This window comes from Denticeps clupeoides, chromosome 6 (genome assembly GCF_900700375.1).
Source record: "Denticeps clupeoides chromosome 6, fDenClu1.1, whole genome shotgun sequence".
NCBI classification, from domain to species: domain Eukaryota; kingdom Metazoa; phylum Chordata; class Actinopteri; order Clupeiformes; family Denticipitidae; genus Denticeps; species Denticeps clupeoides.
Genome location: NC_041712.1, coordinates 1,607,677 through 1,625,391, shown reverse-complemented (window position 1 = coordinate 1,625,391; position 17,715 = coordinate 1,607,677). Strand labels below are relative to the sequence as shown.

Here is a 17,715-nt window from a genome sequence, read left to right as displayed (position 1 = left end):
TTGGCTGCTTCTGTTCATGAATTTTCTTGCGCACTTAAAAACACAGCATCTCATAACAAGTCACAATCATTTAAACTTGTTGCTAATGAGGGCTCTGCTGTGAGATTAACAGAGACTTTTACACCTCACCCAACACACCCACAGAAAGAGAGCTATAGCCGCACACACCCACAGACACAGACGGCCCCTTCACACCCTGCGTATGTGCCCACGTGTTGTGTGTCATCAGGGTCCTTGTGTAAGTGATTCAGTAACTGACTGATATGTGAATGGAACAGTCTGTTCTGTGCGTCCCTGTGGGCATACAGGAAAGGACATTTGTAATAATTTTTGCCAGGTTGGTGATGCTTCTCAATGTTTTAACAATAGAATATTTATGAACCATTTATTTTGCTTATCCCTATATCTTAATAATATCCTGCAGTGCAGATATCTAAATAAATATTGTTTAAACTGCCCATTTAGAAACACTGTAAATCAAACTACAATTCAAGAACACCTCAATAATGGAATTTATAATTTGAGTCATCAAAGTAGCCACCTTTGCAGATATAACAGAGTGTCTTCAGAATCAGAATCATATTTATTGGCCAGGTATGTGCAGGCACATACAAGGAATTTGTTTCCGGTAGATGGTGTCTTTCAAGTACAGTGTAGAAAAAACCAACAACAACAACCAAAAAAAGCAACAATGTGCAAGGATGTGTGTAAGTGTTATTGTACAATTTGTTGAATTTGTTTATACTGTTTATAAATAAACAGTATAAAAATATGTAACGATGTACATAGGTCTATAAATAAATAGGCAAAAATCTAAATCCTATAAACAGAGTGTACATAAAGTGCAGTGTGCAATATTGAAGGTGATTTGCAGTGTGACAGTTTCAGCTGTTTAGGAGGGAGATGGCGAGGGGGAAGAAGCTGTTCCTGTGGTCCTGGTCTGCAGGCTTCTATAACGTCTGCCAGAGGGCAGCAGGTCAAAAAGTCTGTGAACAGGGTGTGAGGGATCTGAGATGATTTTCCCTGCCCTTTTCCTAGATCTTGAGAGGTACAGGTCCTGGATGGAGGGCAGGGGGGCACCGGTGATCCTTTCTGCTGTCCGTACAGTCCGCTGCAGTCTGATCCTGTCTCTTTTAGTGGCTGCTCCATACCAGGCGGTGATGGAGGAGCAAAGGACAGAACTGGATCAGCAGCTCCTGTGGAAGACTGTACTTCCCCAGTTGCCTCAGGAAGTACATCCTCTGCTGGGTCTTTTTGAGGATGGAGGTCTCCCACTTCAGGTCCTGCAAAATGGTGGTGCCCAGGAAGGTCTCCACAATAGACTGATATGTAATAATAATAGGCTGTCTGATATGGTGAGGGGGAGCAATGTTGAGGGATGTCTCCTGAAGTCCACTGTCATCTCCACAGTCTTGAGCGTGTTCAGCTCCAGGTTGTGTTGACTGCACCAGAGTACCAGCCGCTCAACTTCCTGTCAGTATGGAGATTCATCACCATTCTGAATGAGCCCAATGACAGTGGTGTCGTCTGCAAACTTCAGGAGTTTTACAGTTGAGTTCCGGGAGGTGCAGTCATTGGTGTACAGGGAGAAGAACCTTATATGCTCTAAATCAGTCAATTTTTGTAAGCCATAAGGTAGGCCATAGTGTGACATCAACTGCAAAACATGAAAGAGGCAGTGTGATAGTCTATACTGGGTTGAGGTTGGTGACCTGAACTGAGTGTGAAGCACCATGAACCCAAATAGCTACCATAGCCTCGTGCAGAGCCATCCAGGACACTCGGGAATACAACTCCTAGTTAGTTAGGGGTTACAGCACACAGTGCACACAATTAAATGTGTCCTCTGCATTTAAACCATCACCCTTAGTGAGCAGTGGCACCTTGCAATTACGGGTCTGCTTCCTTACCTGCTAGGCCACCACTGCCCCATGTCTGCCCTACCTTATGAAAATGGTAGTGCCAATGTTAAGTTGTGTCAACAAAACATTAACAATGTTTTATAGTGGAGCCCAAAACATTTTTTATAGTCCACATGTTCATTGGAAATCTGGTTTCACTAAGATGCTAACATCACAATATGGGAGTTTTTTCATGATTTCAAAATTCCATACATAACGAAAATGATATAGACTTTTGAAAAATAATGAGGAAATAGTTTTGCAAGCTGCAAAAAGTCCAAAAACAAAGTCCTGAGCCTTACTCCATGGCAGGCCTTAAGTAGATTTGGACTCATCTTCTTGCATATCACTTTGAAGTTACATTGTATTATTTGAGTGTGCATATACACAAATAAAGCATCTGAGGGTGTGTAGCCAATATTGCAATCATAATTAGTGTGCTTGCTGCACTGAAACGGAGAGGTCAACGGCAGCGGCACTGACACACACAAGGACATTGCAGTGGTGCAGGGTATCAGCAGCAGGAAATGCAGGGCTTTATTATCTGCCGTGGGCCCCTCTGATGCTGCCAGACTCCTGTCCATTGTCAGGTTGTGTTTACTTTTCCGGCTGGATAGCAGCTGTGCCACTTAAAGCACATTAATTATTAAGACTGTGCCCGGTGCCAGAAGGAGACCAGGGAAAGAGTAGGTGTTACTTTGGGGGAGTGAGTACTGACATATTCCAAACAATTCAATGTTATATTAGAATAAGTCTTATTTAGCACCTGTGTTGATCTTAAATGAAATATGTTCCGGTTAAGAGAAAACACAAAGCAGCTAACCCTGATGCAGCTGAAGGACACAACAGTCATGTTGATGGGTGCAACCTGGCAATCCAGGAGAACATTTAAGAGAACTTAAACAGTAAACACAGGGTTCCAGCTGCATGGGAAACCATGTATGCCTTTCACCCAAAAAGGATCAAGTAACATGTCTTTTAAGAAAATGTCAGCAGAACTGAGTTGGCACAAATAAAGCAATGTTACAAGCATGTTGATCTCATCAACTTCCTGTTCAAATCAGAGTATTAAGAAAAACTCTTCTTCAACCAATAAAACTCTGAAGTCTTCTCCAAGGTGAGCTGAGGTGGAACCCGGAATTTGATTGAACAAAAGAGGTCATCTATGTTTTTTTGGGGATTTCTCTACCACTAAAGTTAACAAGAAAATAATACCTATCCAACAGCCAACATGGCCAGCATTGTGCCTACAAAGCAATGCTTTATTATCATTTACACATTGAACATTATATGCTCTACATCAGTCAATTTAAACTCAGTCCTCTAAGACCCCCAGCAAGTGCACAGTTGCACTTGCTGTACCATCTAATTCACCTGGGAGCTGGGTTTAATAAAATGGCCCCTGGCCATTGGTCCTGAGGACCCAGTGGGGAAGAGACGCTCTACATTCTCTCTATTCTTATCCTTGCTGCACGTTTCTTTGTCCCACAGCACTGCCAGCAACTCGAACCGGAGCACTCCCGCTTGCTCACCTGTTCTCCGCAAACGCTCCCGCTCACCAACCCCCCAGAGCCAGGAGGGTGAGGCCATGGTGGAAAAGGGCTCAGACCACTCCTCGGATAAGTCCCCCTCTACCCCCGAGCAGGTGGTGCAGCGCACCTACAGCCAGTCAGTACACACCACACGCAGCGGAGGCAAGAACTCCAAGGTAAGTTCCCACACTTGGCCTCAGAGCTAATACATTGTGGAAATTCTTTATGAAATTAGAATATCTGAAACTCCTTGAGGAACATGCTGTGTGCCTCATTATAGACTAATTAAAGAATCTTATATACAAAAATGCATCTTATATACACCATAAAATTGATCACACTCTGCAATGAATTAAGCGCAATTCTGAAGAAAAAGGCTTGATATAATCCAGGAGAAAATGACTATAATGTACATACGACATGCAAAAGAAACATAATCTGAATTGGCCCTAAATTGACTCCTGCACTATCCATCTCCAGCTTTATGTAGGGATTGCATCCGGCTAGGTTAAATTTCATGCAGACCCACAGGAAGTAAATATAGCACAGTTGCATTAATTTTTTATACAATGCTGATTGCTGCTCAAAACCATCAATGTTATGGAAATATGCAACAGAAACTATGTGTCTTTTAGCATGTACAGTCCAAATGATTCCTGTCCAACTCCATGTGTGCATCTCCACTAATTACTGTCTGTAAATATGGACTGTGATCAGGAAAGTTATATTTCCAACTGTTCCAGCAATATTAAACTTTACTGCCACCTACAGGATCTTAGGATCGACGATAAACGGAATTGGATGGTGGAATAATTTCAAATTTAGTTAATGATGAGATCCCCACATTCTACTGCTGCCTCTGCTTTAATGTTGCAATGTCATAATATCATAATGCCTTGTTACCCATATATACCATAAATGTTTATTGTAATTATTGAAAACCTTGATTTTAATATAATTACATCATAACTAAAACAACTTCTATTGCATAAATAGCATATTTCCACCATGTTTTACCTACCATCAATTGTTGTGTTCAGAATGTAGTTGATAATGTGATCATCTTATCATTTTAGGATATAGTGCACTTCCCTTCTGTCAGTGTTCAGTGTCTTAAGATTTGCTACTCAAGCTACATATTTTAAATACACCTGTATGGATTTAGAAGCTAAATAATTCAAAATAATAATTTGTGGGGGTGTGTTTGTGTGTGTGTGTTAATAAAGCAGCTTACCAGTTAAACCAATTTTTCCTTTTCCAAATTCAGAGAAAACAAAAGTGTTTAAGAGATATAACTGTATAAAAGTTCTTTATTTCACCACATTTTTTGTTAGTTCCTTTTCATACTGTTGGCTTGTCCCCATTCTTTGTTAACGTGCAATGTGTTTTTCTCAATGTGTTTTCACATCAACGCACATCACTGTCTAAAACTGTTTCAAATGTTTTTCTGTTCCTCATACAGCTCTTGCTGTTTGCGTTTCCTGATTTCTTTGTTCTTCTTCTCATGCATGCTAGTCTCACAAGCGACTTTCCAAAGTAAGCATCACTCTTTTCTGCTTTTTATCCATCCCATGTCAGTCAAAAAGCATTCTGTTCCGGTGCTGTGCACCCACCATAAAAGGTGCAATGTGTAAGATTTTTAAAAATCCACTACAAAAATATATAAAAGCAAAATTGTATTGCAACCACATTCCAACCAACTGGCAGAGGCCTGCCTGACTCATAATAATACTGTGTACTTGCCCAAGTGTGCTCGTTCACCCCAGTTATTTACATTTAAGGCATTTGGCAGACGCCCTTATCCAGAGCGACTTACAACGTGTTTCCATGTTACAATCAATGAAGTGATCAATTCTGATTCACTAGGACCCCCAACTATGAATACAATCTTTTTATTCACTCTGTTGTAGTTTCTATACATAAGTCAGACAATAAGAAGGTTACAAGTTAATCTAAAAATTCTCTAAACAAGGTCTTGAGCTGCCGTTTGAAAGTGCTCAGTGACTGACCTCAGGGGGAAGTTCATTCCACCGCCGAGGGGCCAAGACAAAGAAGAGTCAGAGATGGAGGGACTAGGCGAGCAGTACTGGAGGCTCGGAGTATACAAAGTGCAGTGCAAGGTATAATAAGGGCTGTGAGGTAGGATGGTGCTACTCCATGTTTGGCTTTGTAGGCCAGCATCAGTATTTTGAATCTGATGCGTGCAGCTACTGGGAGCCAGTGGAGGGAACGTAGCAGAGGGGTGGTGTAGAAGAATTTGGGAAGGTTGAAGATCAGTTGAGCTGCTGCATTTTGTAAAGGGAATTATTAACAAATAGTGAGTATACAGAGCGCTTAAAAGTGGTCAGTACCTGATCTGTGACAACTGCAGTCAAATATGTCCTGCACTAAAATGTCAGGAGCTGTCATGTAACAGCCGACACAAAACCTCTCCATCAACATCCACTTGCTCTCCCTCTTCCTCATCATATCTGTGGGGATTTGTGCAGTGAACACCTCATCTTTCTAGCCAAATTCTGCCCCACTTTGATTATTTGGTGGCCAAATCTAACACATTGCACCTTTTATTTACCCTGTGCCATATTATTACTGCCACTCCTCTAGGCAGTTTATATTTAATTCCCTTGTGTATTATCTGAAGTGTAGTATCACAAACAGTTACCTTCTGCTTAAAATGTGAACTGACCAAGTCACAGGACACAAAAATATAACATTGTCTTGAAATTAACTCTACATAGTCAAATTGCATTTTGCTATTTGAAATCTTGCCAGAAACACAGTTAAACTATAGTTAAATAGCCATGATGCCATGTATCCTGAGTCACATTCCCAAATTTTAGCCCATTTTCTTATTAACATTACAGAATATAATTTTTGTGTCATCTTGAGATAAATATACAATATTTCTCTGCAGATTTCTTTACAATAAACAGTAGTTTATAACCCCTGTACATGTATTTTCCTTTCTATGTCATTAGATTAACAGCTCTGCATTTGGTTATGCATAGTTCTGGAATCCATACATATCTAATTAATTTAACTCTAGCTAAATGAATGGTTCATTCCACACTGCATTTGGGTACAAAGGAACACAAGATGAAAATACTAAGAAATACAAAAGTTGGCTGGGAGGATTAGCACTCTCTGGGCTTGCTAACGCTCATCAAGTTGTTGTATTATAAAGTTTTCATATCAACACATTTTTTTGTTTTGTAATCATTTTGAAAAATAACCATAAATCACGATTTACTATGCTTACATGTATTTATTAACAAGGAAAAACTGGAATATCACGTTACTAAATATTCAGACCCTTTGCTCAGTATTTAGTAGAAGCACTCTTTTGACCTAATACAGCCATGACTCTTTTTGGGAAGGATGCAACAGGTTTTTCACACCTGGATTTGGGGATCCTCTCCAGTTCTGGCAGGTTGGATGGTAAATGTTGGTGGACATCCATTTTTAGATCTCTCCAAAGATGCTCAATTGGGTTTAAATTAGGGCTCTGGCTGGGCTATTCAAGAACAGTCATAGAGTTGTTGTGAAGCCACTCCTTTGTTATTTTAGCTGTGTGCTTAGGAGCATTGTCTTGTTGGAAGGTAATCCTTCACCCCAGTCTGAGGTCCTGAGCAATCTGGAGAAGGTTTTTGTCAAGGATATCCCTGTCCTTGCCACATTCATCTTTCCATCGATTGTTCCATCTGTGTTTTTTGTAGCAAACTCCATGCAGGCTTTTGTATGTCTTGCAGAGGCCATAAAGCCCTGACTGGTGGAGGGCTGCTGTTGACTTTCTACAACTTTCTCCTATCTCCTGATTGCATCTCTGGAGCTCAGCTACAGTGATCTTTGGGCTCTTTTCTCCCAATAACTCAATTTTGCCAGACAGCCAGCTCTAGGAAGGGATCTGGTCGTCCCAAACATCTTCCATTTAACGATAAAGAGGAAACTGTGCTCTTATATAGACAGGTGTGTGGCTTTCCTATGCAAGTCCAATCAGTATAATGAAACCCAGCTGGACTCAAATGAAGGTGAGGAACCATCTCAAGGATGATCAGAAGAAATGGACAGCACTTGAGTTAAATATTTGAGTGTCCCAGCAAAGGGTCTAAATAATTAGGACCATTAGGAGCAAATGGATGCAATATAACAAAGAGTGAAAATTTTAAGGCGGTCTGAATACTTTCTGTACCCACTGTATTTTTCAATATACGTAACCTGGACCATTTGACACTTTTATGAGTTTGAATGTGGATTCCATTTAATTTCTCATATTAACTGGAATAACAGGATGAGCTTGGTTTTCATTGTTCCCACTGCTGATACTAATCCATATGGAGTGGCTGCTGGCTGCTGCATAGACCCTTCCACATGTTGCCACTATGATTGTCACATCGAGTATTTTCCCACAGGGTACATTTCCCAAGCGGGTCACATGTCTGTGGCTGGCGCTAATCTCTCTCCCTCCACGTGAGTGTAGCCCCACTGGTGCACTGTGAGCACTGCAGCGCCCTTCCTGTCAGTCTCTTTACATCTAAAATTAGTGAGTTAGCACTGCTGAGACTGGAGTAGGGGTTGTTTACTTGAATCATCCAAGGTCATGGTGAAAAGACATGCATGATTCTAAGTCATTCCCATCAGGCTGGCATGAAACAAAGTGAGTGGCATAGAGACAGATGGTAATGCAGTTGCAATGTACTCAGCTGACCTATCCATAAAATGTGTTCATTATTTTCAATGTAAAGCACATTGCAACCCATGATAACAGGACAATCATGATTAGCAAGGTTTCAACTCTCAAAGCCAACTCCAGCTGGTGTAGAATCATTCGGTTTTGTACAGAGGTTAGAGTCCCCCCCAGTAAACTCCCAGCCTCCTCACTGGTTCTGATACATTAGCATGTCACTAATTAGTCTTTCTGGACCAAACAATAAACTTGCTGCGTGATGGGGACTGGGGACTTTACATTTACATTTACATTTACAGCATTTGTCAGACACCCTTATCCAAAGCGACTTACAATCAGTAGTTACAGGGACAACCCCCCCGGAGCAACTTAGGGTTAAGTGTCTTGCTCAGGGACACAATGGTAGTAAGTGGGATTCGAACCCGGGTCTTCTGGTTCATAGGCGAGTGTGTTACCACTGGGCTACTACCACTTTAACATTGCCAACAAAAGCCACACAATTTAACATAGAGCCAAGTCTGTTCCCTTGTGACAGTCAGAATAATGACATTTGCAAAAAACATGCCATGTTATAAATTGTTGATAATGTTCATAATTAAGATAATAATTAGCATGCTGTAATGCATCATGAATGTTTCTTTCTTGTTTCCAGACTGGACTGTGTTTAAACTCATTTATCTTCTTTTATGTGTGTAAATAACTGCTTGTGTCTTCTTTAATGATTCTCCTACCTTGTTTTTCTCTTTGACTCTTTGCATGCATATTCAACTTGGCATCCACAGAAAAGTCAAAGTTGGTACAACGTAAGTGCAAGACTTCCTTTTGCTCTTCCTTTTGATCTATGTTTTGAATATTTTAGGCCATTGAACCTACCCAGTGTGTACAATATTTTACAGCGATATTGTAATTTTCTGTAGCTTGATCATACTGTACTTGAAGCCAATAGTGAATAGATAATTTGATCTGGTCTGGGCAATTCTCCAATTTTCTCTGACCATTTTACATTAATTTATTGTTAATGTGTACAAAAATTGCATAATGTGTGCATGTATCTGCTTTAGATGTTCATTCCTTGGGCATTAATTCTTTATTTGTTCAGTAAGACAGACAGTTTTTTTATTTGCTGAGGATCAACGCTGTTTTCTTGTACGCACCATTTCTTGTATTCTCAAGAAAAAAGGTCCAGTGACACAGAAGTGTTTGTCATTGTGTCCTTCATAGAATTATATTCTGCTGGATTGTTTTCCTTCATTCCTTCAGTTTACTATAAACTGTGAATGTGAGCGTAATTCAATTGGTTTAGTGCACAAGTCAGATATATCACAGCTTGAGGAGAGGAGCATTAAGAATCTGGAGCACTTCAGAACACTGATAAACTGTAAGCCAGTCTGCGTTAAATTCAGTCTGCCGGCCTGCTGAGGCCTGGCCAGAAGGTTGGGTTTTATTTTTTGTATTTAAACCAGGGCCTGGGTGTGAGAGGATGGAGTGATTCACCTTTCTGGCATGAGAAGGCCGTTTCCCCTCCTGGAGAGTTGTACTTGAGTTCATTCACCCTGCAGCGAGTGCAGTAGGAAGGGGAGAAGTGTGCTCACAGAAGAGCGGGGGGATGTGGCATGGGTGTTGTCTTTCGCCATGCTGCAGTGTATACAAAAAACAGCAATTCTCCTGATTCTCTATCTGGCCAATCACATGAACAAAATGTGACCTAATGCGGGGTTATTTCAGGTCATAGTGGCACTCAGAAGGGAGTTGCTGCAGGGTGATGGATCTGATGGAGGGGTGGGGGGTTTGGCAGGAGCTACTCTGTTGGGGGGTAGGAGGACAGAGACGTAAACCTGATTCCCCACATCTGCTGTTGTTCTGCCGCACCTCTCCCCTCCCCAAAATGCCCTGGCCCCTCCCCTCTCTCAAAAACACACTCGCTCTTATGCACTCCTCCCACACCAGACTGCCTGCTCACTCTGCGAGTCAATTGTTTTTGTGAGGAGCGCAGAGGAAGGAGAATCTGAGAACTGGCTGAGGTGTTATGCTGCCGCTGTGGATCCTGGAAAAGAAACCACATTTGGAATCAAACGTTCAGAGAAGATAAGAACATTATAACCAGGATTTTTTGTGCTAGAAGAGCTCTTCCAAAAGGATATGCACACATGAAGCTGGTCAGATATTGACTGGATGTTGACGGAGCAACAGATCTTGGTGGAGTTTGTGTTCCTTGTCTCCATGTGGATTTTTACACAGTTGCACATGTAGAGGTTCAGTTTTATTTACTACTTTCATCTCATAGTTTTTTTTTGTCCAATTGAAACATCTGTAAATCAGCTCTGGAGAAATATTACCACTTGGAAGGCAGGGGTAACACGATCCTCTTCCTTCCTGTGATGTTGGAGAGGTGATTTCTCATGCTCTCATAGCCAAGTGTCAGTTTGACTCCATTGAGATGTGGAGATCTACTGATAAATGGGACTTGATCTCCTATGATCTCCTGAGCTCTAATAAAGCGTTTTGAGGTTTGACTGCACATCTTGAGTTATGACTAATGCCCCCCTTGGACTGGAGTTGGACATTTTGCTTGTGAGGAATTCAGTCCCTTCATCATTTAGAATCACAGAGGAAACAAACAACATCTGCCAAGGAAGCAGATTGCTGGAGTGGGAGCCTGAATAAAAACGTGTAGTTTTTGATTGCTGTTGGCAGACAAGATGGAGGCAGAGGTGGATTCTGAGTGGGAGTCTATTCTCAGTCGGATGAGCTGTGATTGGGAGGCAGAGAACATTCCAGCTGTAAGTGCCCAGTTGAAAGGGCTACCAAAATTCCCCTGACAATTTTCCAGTTCTGCTCCCAAACAGGAACCCCAATGGGGTTTTCGTGGAGCTTAAGCATGTCGATTGCATGAATCAGTAGCTATTTGGCCTTGCCTGGTGTTGGGCAGGTTAGGTAATTTCTTTAAGAAATCCAGAGTCTGTATGGATGCACTATGGCATTGAAAGAGGATATGTGCTTATTGAACACTCTGATTTGGTTTTATTAGAAGTCTTTTGTTATTCTTCAGGCTTTAGGTTTGTAATACATTAATTAAAAAATATATCAGTCCCTCAGGATAATTTCTTCAAGATCTTTCTGATGATTAAATCATTATTTTTCAGATGGAAACAAAGTATAAAAATAAACACATGAACTCTAACTCTAAGTTATGAAGTTTTATTAGCATTCAGTGTCATAAAAAGTCACCACTAGATGAAGAAGTCTGATTATGACTGATAAAATTAACACATAAAAGCTACTGCTACAGACTACATAAAACACAGGGTCATCTCAAATCATTGGATCAACATATTGCTTATATTATTATTCAATTATGTTACTCATTTTAATTCATGAGTATATTTGCATACTGATCAATAAGTGGAATGTTGATGTCTCAGCAGTACAGTGTCACAGCAGTACTGTGTTTTATAAAGGAACCCCAGAAAAAAATGAGTAGGAGAGAAAAATATTTAATTCGGGAAATATGATTTGGGAAGAATTATCTGCAGCAGGAATTGCTCTGGAGACTCATGTGATTTCTGTGCCTAACAGTATTTTTCTGTTTGACTGTATATAAATAGTAAGTCATGGATTCTTTCCTTCTCCTCACTTCTTTGTAGGTTTTGAGTCCCACTTACAAGCAGCGCAATGAAGACTTCAGGAAGCTATTCAAACAGCTTCCAGACACGGAAAGGCTCATTGTGGGTGAGTGAAGATAGAGTAAAATGTCTTCAACGTGAAAGATAAACCATTTTATCATTCTTTTTTTTTCATTGCTGAGAGCTATATAGGTTAATAATGACCTTCATGGGGCAGTGGTGGCCTAGCAGGAAAGGAAGCAGACCCATAATCAGAAGGTTTCTGGGTTGAATCCCGAACCGCCAAGGTGGCACTGAGGTGTCACTGATCAAAGCACTGTCCCCACACACTGCTGCCCAGATGCCTATTTTGCATTTAAACCATCACCCTTAGTGAGCAGTTGGTGCCCGGGGAGCAGTGTATGTGGACGGTACCATGAAGGTTCTGGATTTGAACCAGCAACCTTCTGATTATGAATAACTAGACATTCATGTCACACATGATTTGGAAATTTTTCAAATGCATTTTGTGTGGCATGAAAAACTAATTCCATCCCTTTAGGCCTGGGTCAATTGACATTACAAAGAATTTCAACACTACATACATATTAATATTACACGGCTGGAAAATACAAGGAAGAAAGTCCAGGATTCAACTGTTTGGTCAGTGCATGTGTGAGTTTAGAGTGGTTAGGGCTTTTGGGGAAAAACTGTTCTTGAGTAGGTTTGTTATTGGTTTGATGCTCCTGTAGTGTCTCCCTGATGGTAGCAGGTCAAACTGATCAAAATAACAACATTTATTTCTTATATAGCCCAAAATCACATACAGTAGGTCTCAATGGGTTTTGACAGGCCCTACAGTGTACACTTGACCCTTCTGCAGACAAGGAAAAGCAAGAAACCTTGTGAAGGAGTGATACAGAAGGTCCCCCTTCTGGTGAACCTGCAAATGGAGTCAATGCAGGGTTTGTGGTTTCTCAATAAGAGAAAAGGTCCTACAGTGGTAGAGGTGGAGATGTCCAAAGTGTAGTCCAGTGTCATGGTGTACATTACGTGTCCATTATAATGCTTCTGGTCCACTTGAAAATCCCTAAAGCTTTAGTTGTTACAGTGGTGGTGGCTGTGGGGACACCTCTGGTTTGTTTTAAGTCCACGTTTAGCAGTTGCCAGGAAAGAGGATTTATCTGCTGGTCTCTTCACTGGAGTCTGCCAGTAGTCTGTGCGCTTGATTCAGTATCTGTGAGAAAACAAACAGAACCAGCGGCAGACGGTGGCATTGGACAACTGATACTGAAATGTGTGGTTATAGTGAACACTGACCGGCAAGCCAACTGTGGAGCTTTATATGAGAAGGATCTGCTCCCAGCTGTGACCTTCTGTACTGTACCAGAAGTGACCCCAGGGTCACAGGGGGCATGGAGGGTTGTAAATAACTAAGAGGTACTCAGGTACTGCAGGGCAAGACCATTTAGAGCTTTATAGGTTAAAAGTAGAATTTTGTAGTCAATCCTAAATTTGATGGGTAACCAGTGCAGTGATTGTAAGACTGGGGTGATGTGGTCAGATTTCCTAGTTCTAGTTAGAACTCTGGCTTCAGCATTCTAAACTAGCTGGAGTTTACTCATGCATCTACTAGAGCATCCAGACAGTAGTGCGTTGCAGTAATCTAACCTTGATGTAATAAAGGCATGGACCAACTTTTCTGCATCATGCAATGAGATTATTTTTCTTGTTTTTGCAATATTTCTAAAATGAAAGAATGCTATCCTAGTGATATTATCTTCATGCGAATCAAATGAGAGACCTGCATCAATGAGAACACCTAGATCCTTTACTTCAGTACTTGGTGAGATAGAAAGGCTATCCAGAGTTATGATGTAGTCAGCCATCTTATGTCTGGCTGCTTGAGACACAAGTACAAGCTTCTGTCTTATCAGGGTTTAACAGAAGAAAGTTGGTGAGCATCCACTGTCTAATGTCCTTCAGACAATTCTCTATTCTGTTCACCTGCTGCCTCTCGTCATTGTGTGTCGTCAGCGTAGCAATGAAAGCTAATACTGTGTTTTCAAATGATGTCACCTAAAGGTAACATGTACAAGGAAAATAGCAACGGACCTAGAACAGAACATCATTGATGTCCACAAACAGATACCAATTGGTCAGATATGATCTATATCAGTCCCTCAGGCTATTCCCTTAATCCCAAAAACATTCTCTAACCTGTCAAGAACAGTAGCGTGATCGATAGTGTCAAACACTGCACTCAGGTCAAGCAGGACAAGCAGAGAGATGCGGCCCTGATCAGAGGCCAACAGAAGGTCATTAACCACGTTAACCAGTGCTGTCTCAGTGCTATGATGAGGTCTCAATTCTGATTCATATTCTTCATGAATGTTGTTGCTGTCTAGGTACACTCAGCTCAACTAAAATTTTTTATATATAAACAGAAGGTTGGATAACGATCTATAATTCGAAAGCTGATTGCAATTGTGGCCGGTGCTAAGCAATGTGTTAATTTTAAGGATAGCATTTATAACATCGAGTGCTACTTGTTTAAGGAACTAACAGAGAAATGAAGCGGCTCCAATGCTCAAGTACATTGATTTGACGATGAGATTAGTTTAATTAGTTCATGTTCTTCAAGAAGGTTGAAGCATTCTAATCAGTGGGCAGCTATTTGAAGATTATTTTCCATAGTAATATTGATGGAACTGTTTGTTATGCTTTTAATCCCAAGATACAACCAGGTTGGAAACAAAGTCTGTAAATTCACTGAGAAACTCAGAGTAAGGTCCAAGTGTTCTATAAATAATAATCAATTTTATTTTGAGAGACTACATGTGTTATGTTGGTATTGAGAATCTCAAAAGAGTTAAATCCATGTCTGGGTTTATGTGTAATACCAAAGTTATCATTACAAATTACTGCAACGCCACCTCCTCCTTAAGCGAGGTTGGTGTACATAGCTGTATCCAGGAGGATATTATTAATCTTAATGTTTCTTTTAGAATCTCTTGTTTTAATAGAGTGAGGAAAAGACAGAGTGGCAATAGTGCTCATGCTGGGTAGCGACTCTATGCAAATAAGAGACCAGGTTTAGCCAGTCTGTCTGCCGCCTGGTCTTGTCTCTGGCGAGTCAGATTTGTTTTTTGGTTCTAAGATTATGAGCCAGATTTTTAGATAACTCAATGGCACCTGCCCAGTTGGGACCTGGGTCCCAGGATTGATAATGCAGCTGCCGTACCATACCGTAATACAGTACGTCAGCAATGGATGAGCAGTAGCTCATGCACATTAAACGTTGTTTGAAACAGACATTCATGGACAATTCTGCACTTGGAATTTGGCCTTCCCAAATTCTCCCACACCACCCCTCTGCTACGTTCCCACCACTGGCTCCCAGTAGCTGCACGCATCAGATTCAAAATACTGATGCTGGCCTACAAAGCCAAACACGGAGTAGCCCCATCCTACCTCACAGCCCTTATTACACCTCGCACTGCACCTCGTATACTCCGAGCCTCCAGTACTGCTCGCCTGGTCCCCCCGTTGCTAAAGGTAAAAGGAAGACATTCATCTAGACTCTTCTCCGTCTTGGCCCCTCGGTGGTCGAATGAACTTCCCCTCGAAGTCAGAACAGCTCAGTCACTGAGCACCTTCAAGCGGCAGCTCAAGACCTTCCTCTTTAAAGAATATTTAGATTAACTTGTAACTTTCTTGTTGATGAACTTGTGCACAGAATCTACAGCGGAGTGGGTAGAGGGATTGTATTCATAGTTGGGGGTCCTAGTGAACCAGAATTGATCTCTTCATCGATGGTAACTTGGAAGCACGTTGTAAGTCGCTCTGGATAAGGGCGTCTGCCAAACGAAACATGCTGTGTTTTTCTTTCTATGTCTAGATTACTCCTGTGCCTTGCAAAGGGATATCCTTCTGCAGGGGCGACTCTACCTCTCTGAAAACTGGCTCTGTTTCTATAGCAACATCTTCCGATGGGAAACACTGGTAGGAGGCTGTTGAGTGTTCAGATACGATCTGTACCATATGATCTTGTCTGAGAGTGACACATTACTCCAAAATTATTTTCTTCTGGCTTTTTCACTCTCTTCTAGCTGACAGTAAGGCTAAAGGACGTCTGCTCCATGACCAAGGAGAAGACGGCCCGCCTCATCCCCAATGCCATCCAGCTTTGCACTGACAATGAAAAGGTCAGTGGTAGTACCTGTGGCAGGATCCTGAAATTCAGAGACGTTGTGAGCACTGGAAGCATGAACTCATCATGATGAAGGGTGGGTAGTCATTATTGGACAAGGTGATAAGAAAATCTGCTTCTCCTTCACAGCACTTTTTTACCTCATTTGGGGCCCGGGACCGCACCTACATGATGATGTTCCGGCTTTGGCAGAATGCTCTTCTTGACAAGGTATTGGCTAAATGTATTTCCCTTTCCCTCATACCTGATACTCAAACAGCCATGTCCTCTACTGAACTGGAGTAAATGCTGATGCGGATGTAAAGCTGACAATTCTGGTAAACCAACATCAAACCTACTTAATTAAATTCATATACAAGTAATAATCTATGACAAGCTATAAAAGCAAAATATAAATATAATAATTATAGTATGTACAATCTATAAGGCAAAATATATATAAATGTCTTGTGGCAAAGTGACACATACAAGATGCAAATAGATTTTGAAAAATGACCACATGTGAAAGGTGCAAATCATAGTTTAATCAATTTTTTTGTTATTTAAAAGGTTGCACTGCTCAGTCAAACAGAAAAATACAATTTATCCCTAAAAATACTGATCCATGGCTCACTATCTATAATTGATTTATGATAAGGTCGTAGTCACCGGAACACAGAGATTCACCCAGGGTAGAGCTTCAACCCACCACCACACAATAAAAAAATTTACTTGTGTATTTGTAAATGTGTATTTGTCTTGCACAACTTCTACTATTAAATGGAAATGGGATTGTTCTCAGCACAAACCAGGTGCTAAATTCTCCGTATGAAATGGAAATATAGAAATCACACCATATTACACATACTCTACTAACCGAAATGCTGCAACAATGAAGCCCAAACCATCTCATCTCCACCTTTTTTATCCAGCCATTGTGTCCGAAAGAGTTGTGGCATTTTGTCCATCAGTGCTACGGGAATGAACTGGGTCTGACTAGTGATGATGAGGACTATGTACCCCCCGATGATGACTTCAACACAATGGGGTGAGTTTCTCACAGATCATGTGACTTTTTTCCCACTCGTCATGTTCTCCATGTCTGCAGCCATGTGATCTTTCTTAGCAGCCCTAATTGTTTATCATTCATTCAATAAGAGCTTCTGTCTCCTGATCAGTCCTTTCCACTGCTTTCATGCCTTATTTTTATTATTTTTTTGCTATTCTGTTATTATATTATGACCCTGATCATAGCTACCCAGCGGATTTAGTTGTCACCCTCCCACATATCCATATCAGAGTGCAGGCTCACCTCCCCGAGCTGGTAATCTTGACCTCCAGCTGTTGCCCCCCTCCGTGGTGTAGGTACTGTGAAGAGATTCCAGCAGAGGACGCCGAGGCGATTGACAACTGTGGCAAGAATACAGAGGCTAAACAGGACATCAGCCCACAGATGCACAAGAAGAACTTCTCCAACATTTCACTCCCTTCCATGGGCAGCACAGACACACCTGTCCCAGTGAGTAGGAGACCTTCTGCGTTTTGACATCTGCGTCTGTGCTCTGTGCTCAGTCCTGTCGGCCACCTTTCTTCTGCAGTTTGACCTGCCTCCAGATGAGGAATTCACCAGCTGTCTCACCGACGGGGACCTGCTAGCCCTTCCCCTGCCTGACAACGGGAACTTTGAGACCAAAGAGGGTCCTGTACGTTCCCCTTCCCTGGACTTCAATGACAATGAGGACCTCCCAACAGAGATCAGTGACTCATCTGAGACACATGATGAAGGTACAGAAAGTGCTTGATC

General features: G+C 41.4%; 1 protein-coding gene across 19 annotated transcripts in view; it reads left to right on the top strand.

Annotated features, from left to right (window-relative positions):
• Positions 1-17,715, top strand: part of gramd1ba (GRAM domain containing 1Ba) — a 67,929-nt gene that overhangs the window by 42,252 nt on the left and 7,962 nt on the right. For 9 of the 19 annotated variants that reach the window (XM_028984130.1, XM_028984128.1, XM_028984129.1 and 6 more), the window contains 10 exons: positions 3,393-3,609; positions 4,949-4,969; positions 8,900-8,920; positions 11,762-11,846; positions 15,621-15,724; positions 15,832-15,927; positions 16,062-16,142; positions 16,844-16,959; positions 17,253-17,430; positions 17,510-17,696. In XM_028984130.1, the coding sequence (XP_028839963.1) occupies positions 3,490-3,609; positions 4,949-4,969; positions 8,900-8,920; positions 11,762-11,846; positions 15,621-15,724; positions 15,832-15,927; positions 16,062-16,142; positions 16,844-16,959; positions 17,253-17,430; positions 17,510-17,696 (1,009 nt within the window). In that variant the 5' untranslated portion in view covers positions 3,393-3,489. The remainder of the gene's footprint in view (positions 1-3,392; positions 3,610-4,948; positions 4,970-8,899; positions 8,921-11,761; positions 11,847-15,620; positions 15,725-15,831; positions 15,928-16,061; positions 16,143-16,843; positions 16,960-17,252; positions 17,431-17,509; positions 17,697-17,715) is intronic. The other 10 variants (XM_028984120.1, XM_028984119.1, XM_028984127.1 and 7 more) reach the window with 6 other exon arrangements.